The 11,360-nt window shown below is 36.3% G+C and overlaps 1 protein-coding gene across 1 annotated transcript in view; it reads left to right on the forward strand.

Moving 5' to 3' along the window:
* Window positions 1-1,938: 1,938 nt before the first annotated feature.
* The window catches only part of GCAT (glycine C-acetyltransferase), a gene marked incomplete at its 3' end in the record, with an annotated part of 19,365 nt that continues 9,943 nt past the window's right edge, over window positions 1,939-11,360 (forward strand). The window contains 4 exon segments of the mRNA XM_072421124.1: window positions 1,939-2,160; window positions 8,019-8,149; window positions 8,430-8,531; window positions 10,135-10,281. Coding sequence (XP_072277225.1) covers window positions 1,977-2,160; window positions 8,019-8,149; window positions 8,430-8,531; window positions 10,135-10,281 — 564 coding nt within the window.

The raw sequence follows: 11,360 nt of genomic DNA on the forward strand, positions 1-11,360 counted from the left end.
GAGGGGGGTTCAGTCGCTACATCGCTCCGGGGCCTATAAAGCTCAAGGGGGCCCATGCCAGGGAAAGCACTCTTGTTTGGCAGACAATAAATGCTAATATAAACCTCTTTTACTATTATAAATATATTACTTTTTATTACATTTGTACCTATACATACTTTTCCAAATGTATCAATGTAATCTACGACTGTTACAAATAAATAATAATATAATAGGGCCCACATACCTCCTTTACACTGGGGCCCGGATTTTTTCTCACCGGCCTGGCTTACATCAATGCCCAGATAACCATTATAATCATTTGTGTCAGTGGTAATTGACCCGAGGGGCACAAATTGCTGACTGATCAGGGAACCCCTAGCAGTGCCAGGATTCTCTACTTGGTGTGTGCAGTGCCAGCTGATACAGAATGTTTGGTCTGGTATTTTTGCTGGCAGCAGATGGCGCTACAGAACATATTTTTTCTTAGCATAGCCCGGGGCTGATGATCCTTGTCCCTAACTCACCCCAATATTCATCATGTAATATAAAATGAGCAGCACACTGCTCTGGTGAAGTGAATGCGATTTTTGTAGCAGATCTCAATGTGCAGCAGATGTCTTGGTAATAATGGACGCAGGGAACAGTCAAAGCTATAAAGACATTTCCTGATACTGTTACTTTTAGATTCTGCAGGGGTAGCATAACCTTTATCTGAACAGTTTATTTTTTCCAATTTTTATTAAGAAAATACATACATACAGGAATTTACAGGAATATATAGGGATATAAAGGGATATAAAGGATTATATAGAAATATACAGGAATATATAGGAATATACAGAATTATAAAGGAATATATAGCAATATACAGGAATATATATGAATATACAGGAATATATATGAATATACAGGAATATATATGAATATACAGGAATATATAGGATTATATAGGAATATAAAGAATGATATAGAAATATACAGGAATATATAGGAATATATAGGAATATATAGGATTATATAGGAAAATAAGGGAATATATAGGATTATACAGGATAATATAGGAATATATAGGATTATATAGGAAAATAAGGGAATATATAGGATTATAAAGGATAATATAGGAATATAAAGGAATATATAGGAATATACAGGAATATATAGAAATTTATAGGAATATAAGGGAATATATAGGAATATAAGAGAATATATAGGAATATACAGGAATATAAGGGAATATATAGGAATTTACAGGAATATATAAGAATATACAGGAATATATAGGAATATAAGGATATATATAGGATTATATAGGAATATATAGGAACATATATAGGAAAATACAGGATTATATAGGAATTTATAGGAATATAAGGGATTATATAGGAATATATAGAAATATACAGGAATATAAGGGAATATATAGGAATATATAGGAATATACAGGAATATATAGGAATATACAGGAATATAAGGGAATATTTAGAAATATAAGGGGATATATAGGATTATATAGGAATATATAGGAACATATATAGGAATATACAGGAATATATAGGATTTTATAAGAATATATTGGAATAAATAGGAATATACAGGAATATATGGGATTATACAGAAATATATGGGAATATACACGAATATATGTGAATATACAGGAATATATAGGATTATATAGGAATATATAGGAACATATATAGGAATATATAGGATTATATAGGAATATATAGGATTATATAGGAATATATAGGAATATTTAGGAATATATAGGATTATATAGGAATATAAAGGAATATATTGCAATATATAGGAATGCATTGCTGTAATGAAAGTGTTAATCACATGACTTGACATTGCCCGTCCCGCCTATACCAGCAGCCCAGAGAGGGCTGGGCTGTGTCTCGGCTTCTGATTGGCTGCCATGGTACACACCTCCCATCCACATGGGCTTATGCACGGCTTGTCCTGGGAGCAGTTTTTTTCCAGCAGCTGCTGCAATGTGGAGTCGCTGTGCTGTCAGAGGGTCGGCCAGGTTGGGCCGGGCACAGTCCACTGTTGCCCACCTCAGGGGCATATTGCAGGGGGAGCTTGAAAGCATCAAGGAGGCGGGGACATGGAAGAAGGAGAGGATAATAACCTCCAAACAAGGACCTCACATTACTGTACAGGGGACAAACACAGGTATCTATTTATTCCATACAATTTATTATTAATAAACAGGATTTATATAGCGCCAACATATAACACAGCGCTGTACATTTAATAGGGGTTGCAAATGACAGACAGTGACACCGGAGGAGGAGAGGACCCTGACCCGAAGAGCTTACAATCTAGGAGATGGGGGAAGTGTCACACAATAGGAGGGGGATATGGAATGGTGGGGAGTAGTGAGGGGTTTAGGGGACAGAAGATGGGTACAATGGGGAAGAGGCTTAGCTGTCCATAGCTAGGAATTTATTTGTAATCCTGTAATATTTGCCTGTCACTTTTTTTTATTTATTTATTATAGTTTCTGTGGGTTCTGTTTATAAAACTGGGAATCTGACATTTTCTCAAATATTTCCTTGTTGGAATCAATTACTTCCATTGAAACATATGGATCTGAATGATTCCCACCAGGGAATGTCTGATTCCCTATTATATAAATATTCCTAATATATAAATATTCTCTATTATATAATTATTCCCTATTATATAAATATTCCCTATTATAAAAATATTCCCTATTATATAAATATTCTCTATTATATAATTATTCCCTATTATATAAACATTCCATATTATATAAATAGTCCTAATATATAGATATTCTCTATTATATAATTATTCCCTATTATATAAATATTCCTTGTTATATAAATAGTCCTAATATATAAATATTCTCTATTATATAAATACAGCCCAATGTTTTCAGTGTAACTCGCATTACAGTAAATTGAACCAGGTGAGTTCTATCGTTCGTTCATTTTTGCTGTATGTGCATCTTGTGATCTGTACATACATAATCATTGCCCACAAACCTGCAGCACATACACAACAATCATCCAAATATTAGGGTTTAAGGAATTAAAGAATATACTGAATAAATACATTGTACAGGAATTGTTATGACATAATCCTCCATCTCTAGCTAATTATGTCTACATACAATACAGACCTCTGTAAAGGAACGTATATTGGCTCCAATCTGTAGCCGTGTATTACATTGCTCAGCCATTCATTTCACTTTATATACATATGTGTGATCTGTATTTATTATTGGCCAACCAGACTGCAATACTTCACACTCACAAGCACCAGAATATTCTATATATATATATTTATATAAATAGAGGTAATTGGTGGTATCGCTTTGCAATTCTTCATACATTTACCATTGTGTTCATAAAACCATGGATTGATATCCACACAGCATTAGGTGATAAAGGAAAACATTCACTAGTATTATAAAGCCAATAGATAAAAGGATGAGAATCCAGGTAACACATAAAACAACGATAACATAGTAACTGATAGGAGGATACATCTGGTCATACTTATTCCATTGATTTATATTGCAACCTTCAGGAATATTTACACTGCTTTATTATTAATAGATCAATAGGAAGGAAATTGTAATAAAGCTTTTAGCGTCTATTTTCCATAAATGATAAAAGCAGAAAAAGTCTGGCCGTTTTCTTAGTTTACCCATGCAGGGAAATTGCATTGATAGAATTATATAAGTACATATAAGCGGTTTAAGGTCGTTGGAAGGTGACCTACAAATGCTGTATAACCTATATATGTATGTTTCCAGTCGTAATAAAAAACCATCATTCTTTAAATAAAAAGTTTGTCTACTTGTCTAATTTTATGTGAAGAAAAAATTCTGAGTTTAGGTCCGCTTAAAGCTTATTTAAAAGGGGTTCCCCCAAGCTGGGAAGGAGGGGGTACAAAATAAGGCAACTGCATAAAGTTTTATGCATTGTATGTTAACATTTTCAGTGGGTAGCCCAAAGAAATTTGTGTCAATTGTTCTGCAAATTATCAGGGAGGTTGGATCACAGCCCTGTTGAAATCTGCTGATCTAAGGATCCTCTCCCATTGCCTCTGGCTAGACCATCCCTGAACTCACAGCCAAAAAAAACACAATTATTATGCTGGTGAAGGTTTAGCAAAGTATTCTTTGTTTCAAAACTGCAGTGAACTAATCCGAAAAAGGAATTCTAGTTAATGGGCATGAACCAGCTTTTGTCTTTTAGAAAATAATTAATAATGCAAATAGATCTTGCTGGGTGACTGCTAAAATAAATAAATAAAATTAAGCATTATTTTTTATCAAGCCTGTACTGGTATGCCGAGGAACATGTATGGGCAGCATGGTGGCTCAGTGGCTAGCACTCTTTCCTATGCAGCGCTAGGTCCTAGGTTGGAATCTCAGCCAGGACATTATCTGCATGGAGTTTGTAGGTTCTCCCTGTGTTTGTGTGGATTTCCTCCAGGTACTTCGATTTCCTCCCACATCCCAAAAACAAGGTTAGGTTAATTGGCTTCCCCTCAAAATTGACCTTAGACTGTATTAATGACATATGACTATGGTAGGGGCATTAGATTGTGAGCTTCTTAGAGGGACAGTTAGTGACAACGACTATCGATTTGTACAGCGCTGTGTAATATGATGGCGCTATAAAAATACTGTGTATTAATAATAATAATGTATGCATTAAAGCACTGAGAAGAAAATAGGTACTACTGGCAAAATGTATCGAGCAATTCAAATGTTTTAAACAATTACTGAAAAGAGTTATACACAGGCAGTCTCTTTATACATGATTAACTATAAAGAAACACAGATGGCATACATACGAGAAGGCTTATTAAAACTGGAGAAAAGAATGTTACCACAAAACAATCTTTTGACACATTTTTTTCTGTCCTTCCCCTGGAACTTTTAAAATCTTAGTAAAATGCCCTTCCTGCATCTTGCTATCCGGGTTCAGTCTTTTCTGGATGTGGCCCTCTGTAACAGTCTCTCGGTCCAACAGGGGAGCCCCCATTCTGATGACCATGGTGGGCCATTCTGGGGTTTACAAGTCATAAATAGTTTGTTTCAGGATGGGGACTAGTGTTGTTTGGAACATAGGTTGTGAGCTCCGCTTGCTTTGCTTTTGTATGGCTGACTGCCATCCATAGGTGATCCGAGGTTGGAAGCTTTCATTAGGAGACATTCAACATACCTATAAGGGTGCAGTGTAGCAAAGCCTCAGATTAAAAGTAATGTGGAACTAAATGTTCCAGAATAATGATAATACATTGATTGGAATGCCATATCACATGGAACTTCTCATATTTATCCACTGCCATAGCAGTAAGTTTTTTGTTAATGAAAAAATCTTCAAAGCAAGATTTCACGTAACCAAACTATAAATGTGGCGATTTGCACGCTCTCCCACTCTTCCTAATGATATCCATATTCTAGCTCAGTATATAAAGTTTTGGCTAGGTAAATCAATATGATTGATGTTGCACTTTCTCTGCACGCCCACAGGTCAGGAACTCCTGATGAAATCCTTTTACAGAGATACCATGCCATTTACATTGGCACCATTCCCTGGCAGGCTGGCACTATGCTCAGAGGAGTACCGGTAGCTGTTTCAGTTTTACACCCCCCCCCCCCTAGAAAACACACCTAAATATTAACCTAAACCTTGACGTTAGGTGTCCAGCAAACCGTGATGCCAGCATTCTGTTTCTTTAAGTACAGTACTACAGCCTGCCTCTGTTATCCAATGTTTCTAAAACATTTATATTAGCTATTGTATGAAATATTTACTTTGTTGGTGTTAAACCATTATTTTTACTCATTTTACATTTTTGTGCCAATAATTACCTTGGCTTTTCCAGCCACCCTGATGTTGTTTGTGCACTTTCTCTGCACGCCTACAGGTCAGGAACTCCTGATGAAATCCCTTTACAAAGAGACCATGCCATTTAAATTGGCACCATTTCCTGGCAGGCTGGCTTCATGTTCTGCTGTTTTAGATTATATCACTATGAGTTCTCATCACATCACAATAGGATACTATAGGAGTCAGTCCGGGGTTTGTGGTGCTGCCTGATCACCTAAAAATTGGTCTGCCGGATTTGTTTCAGTGCAGCTACTAGTGAAAGGGATGAAGATACCTTTGATGATGAATCCTTTCTAAGACAGACTTCAGAAAACCGAGACTAACAGACGAAGACACCATTACAAATTGTCCTAATTCCTTAGCCATTTGGAGCTCCATTGGAGTTAGACTTTCTCTATCACAACTTGAACTCAAGCATGGTATGCTTTTTTTTTCCGGTCCTGTCTGGTAAAGCTGAGGACCCGTACCGTTTGTGTGATTGCCAACTCTGCTCAGCTTTGGTCGAGGGGGGCCATGGTTTACTCTTCCAATGAGTGTGTCTGTGGAGAAACTGGTAGACCTTCCTTTAATTTTGACCCTTCTGTCTCAGGCCCAATGCTTCATCCATCCCCAAAATGACTCCACCTCATGACATAGAAGTTGAAAGGTAAAGGCTGTCAAACCTGGGGCACTCACAAGAAATGGTATCCACTCCCATGAGAGCAAGAAGGGCTTCAACATATAATGTTTACTACAAGATTTGAGAAAAGTTTATAGAGTTTTCATTCACAAGGTCTTGGAAAAGAATCCCCTGGAGTCTGGCACATATCCTGGAATTCCATCAGGCTGGCCTTGTGACAAGTTTGATGTCAAGTTCCCTAAAAGTTCATGTCTTAGCTGTTTCTGCTAACTTATGCAAACATAAAATGGGCGTCTCTTCCTCTTGTTATATGTTTCAAGGTGTGCATAATGTTGAAGTCTCCAAGGAAGAAATCTTTCTCTAAGTTTTATCTACTTGCCTGTAATGCTGCAAATCCTGAAAAAAAAATGACGCCATTATTGTTTCCCTGTAAAACCTTACCCTTAAAGGGTGCCAAGACTCAGAAATTTCACTTTACATAAAAGGTAGACAACCCTTTTTTTTTTTACAGGGAGCGCAAAGCCTCCCTGTAAAAAAAAGTAGTGACGTAGAAAGAAGTACCAGAAAGAAGAGAAGATGGCGCCGCCTGGCTTGGAGATGAATACCGGGACGACGCAGGACCCGATGGACTGCTCTGAGGGATTGAAGGTGTATTTTTTTTTGTTTAAGGCTCTTTCAGTTTAGTTCCTCTTTAGGATGGTTATTCTTGTTGCATTGGCTTTAGAAATTTAAAAGTTTGGTTGTTCTGAACCCTACTTGACATTTCTTTTCTGGACAATGCAATGCCAAAGTGTCTGCATTTCTACCAGTGACTTGTAAATCAATAAAAAGTCCTTCCTCCATTTGCAACTCCTGAAGGTGTGGTTAATTCATAGTTTCTATTCACTATTCATAGTTTCTCACAGATGGAGGAGCAGTCAACAGGCAATTACTAGAACCATACCATCAAAGGGATGTAAATGCTTCTCAAAGTCCTAGGTGTCTGTCGCAACATCATAGGCAGCTTCCTGCTAAAGTCATTTGTAAGGTGGCAACATGAGCCTCCATAAATGCCTTTATTCCCCATTACTGAATTGATGTGCCTTCTGTAGAATTTGGCAAATCAATAATCCAGGCATTATCAGCTGATGTTTAAGCTAGAAATAAAGTTGCCTGTATTCCTCAACCCTCCCTGATTTTGCAAGGTGTTCCCATATATATAAGCCAAAAAAAGAGAACATTCTATATTTGTTTTATTACAAAAGGCAAAAAAACAATTTTCTGTTTTTAACTACAATGCTTAAAGCTAAACTCCAGTGACTGGATCCTTTTTAAGTTCACTTTTACAGCCCCCATAGAAAAAATGCACACTTAAATATAAACCTAAACCTTGATGTTAGGTGTCCCAACAGACAGTGATACTAACATGGAGTTACAGCCTGCCTCTGTTATCCAATGTTTCTATAACATTTATATTATTTATGTATGAAATATTTTCTTTGTTGGTGTCAAACCATTATTTTTACTAATTTTTCATTTTTTATTTTTTTTAGGCATTTTAAATTTTTGTGCCAATAATTACCTTGGCCTTTCCAGCCACCCTGATGTTATTCGTGAAGCACATAAAGCCCTGGAAGAATTTGGAGCTGGGTTAAGCTCTGTAAGGTTCATATGTGGAACACAGGTAACTATGTCTAACAATCAGAAGGTTATATTATATGTATGTTCCTTTTTATGTGAAAAATTAAGTTTTGTTAAGAAATGTGTTATTTTAAGGCTCTCACTTTTTGGTGATGTCTAAAGGTAATAACCTTCTATCATATTATGTAGCTAATATAGTTGCAATCTCATGTAATAAATTTAATTTTTTGAACAGGCTAGGATGTGTTACCTCTAGACAAGACTGCATATTAAATCACTAAACATAAAGATCCTGACGAGTTTGGTTTTCTATCCCCTTTTAGAATATACACAAGAGACTTGAAGAGAAGATTGCACAGTTCCATAATAGAGAAGATGCCATCCTATATATTAGCTGTTTTGATGCCAATGCTGGTATATTTGAGGTGAGTCTTTTGTTTTCTTTATCTGAAACTGCATTTGGTTGTTGTCTACTTTACTTGTTTTAGAAATAAAAAAAGGTGTGTGCCTATATAAAGTATATGCAGCCTGACTATATTGCAGAACACATTAAAATGGTCAAATTGGGCTTTAAGATTTCCTATATTATATTTTCATACCCTTTTGTTGCCAGGGATGTAGTCATTTACAGTGGCAGCTTCACTGGCATATACCAAACTCCTTGTCGCTGTGGAGGCTGGGCGTTTGTTTAAATGTATTATTATTATGGTATATAATATGCTTGATTACTGCCTGAATAGCAGGAGTGGTTGCCCACCATAGTGGAGAGGTTCTCTTTCTGTAGCCTGAGGACATTGGTACAGATAATATTTGGATATTTCCTTAGCCAGTTGTTGGCTTGTTTTCATGGCTTACTGCATAAAATTGAGATGGTGGTCTCCTGCAACATGGTCATCTTGGGGTACTATGACTTTTAGGCCCATTTGGGGCCCAGTCTAGTCTAAATGGATCGATCTGGAGGCCTTTAGTGCATGATTGGAAAGTTTATAAAAATTACAGTTTATTAATTTCAAAGAAATAAAATAACACACCCTCAAAAATATTAAAAGCTCAGTGAAAATGTACATATAATTGTAAACCTGTTGGATGCACACATTTACAAACCAATAACTCCTAGAATGTTTGGTACACGTAAGAACAGTGAGAACAAAAAGTTTAAAGACTGACCTCTTTGTTAACTCTGACCTGTAAAGGCTTTTAAAGCATTGTCTATATATAATTTTGCTTACCATATGTTTTGGTTGTTTCATAGGAAGGGCAGTTTTGTGGCTGGGCATGTTTAGTATTTATCTACTTCGCATAGCCTGATCAATAATATATTAAATTCAATATTTAAAAAAATGGTGATTATATTGTGTTTGTTTGCACTATAATTAAGTGTATTTGTTACTTAAAATTTGGATGTGCTAAATGGTAATGTTTTATAAAAATTTCCTTTACCACTTTTTTATTTTACTGGCTCTATTTTCAGAAAATATATAAAAAATAAAAATGTGCATTTTGCCATGTTTGCAAAGAAAAAACAAAAAAACTTTTAACAGTGTAATGCTGTGTACACACGTCCAATGGTTCTTCACCGATAATCAGCTCGGGGCCGATATCGAACGAGAATCTAGCGTGTGTACAGCACCCATCGTCCGAACGACTGTCCTGGCGGATCCACGGACGATGGACGGTGAACGATCCTTATGCAAGGAAAGGGAGAGAGCAGGCAGCAGGGTGCCGCTCCGTCGTTCTCCCCCTCCCCTCTGCATAGAGCAGAACGGAGCTGTACAGCACTCATGCATGCATCGTGCAATAATAGTCGTTGGAAAGGATCGTGAAAGATCTTTTCCAACGACAATAATTGTACGTGTGTATGCAGCTTAAGTGTTATCTATACATACTTTTTTTTTTTTTCTATTCAAAATTTTAAATGTTATAATCCTTGTCTATACTACATTACATACTGTGTTGCAGCTGTTATGTACGTCTGCTTTGATCAGGTTTGCAACTTGCAGGTCACTTTTTAATCACATATTCCTTCAGGCAATGCTGACTCCAGAAGATGCTGTGCTCTCAGATGAACTGAACCACGCTTCCATCATTGATGGTATCCGGCTCTGCAAGGCTAACAAGTACCGATACAAACACATGGACCTGGATGATCTGGAGGCCAAGCTGAAAGAAGCACAGGTGCAGTTTCTTTTACTTACAAACAAAATGTAATCAGGTTTCTATTATGAAGGTAATCTAATTATAGACAATACTGGTCCTTAGGTTTGGAGTCTTCCAAACCATCAGGTCCTACAGGAGCAAAATCTAAGCAGGGGCTTATCCTTACTGATACTAAATATTTGAGGGTTTCCTGTACCAAAAGGTGTATCAGAATTCTTAATGACCACTAATTGCTGTGCACTCACATATAACACTAAAAAGTAATTTGCAAAAGCATGTACAGTACTTTTGTGTAGAGTCATGATTCCCTCAGGATTTTATGCTGTATTGGAAAATGTACAATATTGGTGTTGGGGTCACTCTAAAAAACTACTTTTTTTGTGTAAAAAATTTTAAATTGGGTATAGTAATTTGTTTTTTTCAGTAACCCCTGCCTGCCTTTAAGAGGTTCAATCATGTTGACTTGACAGGTAAAGAGAAAAAATATGTAAAGGAAAAAGAAAGTATGCTTTCGCTGTGAAGAAGGTTCAAACAAAATGGTTAAACAATGTGAAAATGCTTTTCTTGATTTGACCATCTTTGTTATACCCTGGCACAATTGTGAATAAAAAAACAAACTTTCATTCCTTATAGAAAAATGTAGCACAGCAAATTTCTAACAGTGATATTAGTAAGTTGTTCTTTTTTACATTTAAAAATCAAGCGCTTCCAACACTTGGGAAAATGTATTTGTATATCTGCCGATGCAAATGCAAATCTGTTGCACTGATTTTTAAGACCGAGCACAAACACCTTAATTTAAAGCATTTATCCTGTCCATACAGTAACTTAATTTGCACACTGGATAGGTTCAGTGACGGTTTGGAGTGCTTATCAAGAAGCCACCATATACCATTTAAGTATAAGCATAAGATTTTATGCAGTGACACCAATACATATACTGGGCAGTTACATAGTAGGTTAGGTTGAAAAAACACCATAGAGTCCATGGAGTTCCACCACTAGGGAAATAAACATATCCCAGATATAAAACCCCATAAGACATAGTTGGTCCAGAGGAAGGCAAAAAAAACCCTGGTACAATTTGCTTCAACAGG

The sequence above is a fragment of the Pyxicephalus adspersus genome, chromosome 8 (genome assembly GCF_032062135.1).
Source record: "Pyxicephalus adspersus chromosome 8, UCB_Pads_2.0, whole genome shotgun sequence".
Classification (NCBI taxonomy): Eukaryota; Metazoa; Chordata; class Amphibia; order Anura; family Pyxicephalidae; genus Pyxicephalus; species Pyxicephalus adspersus.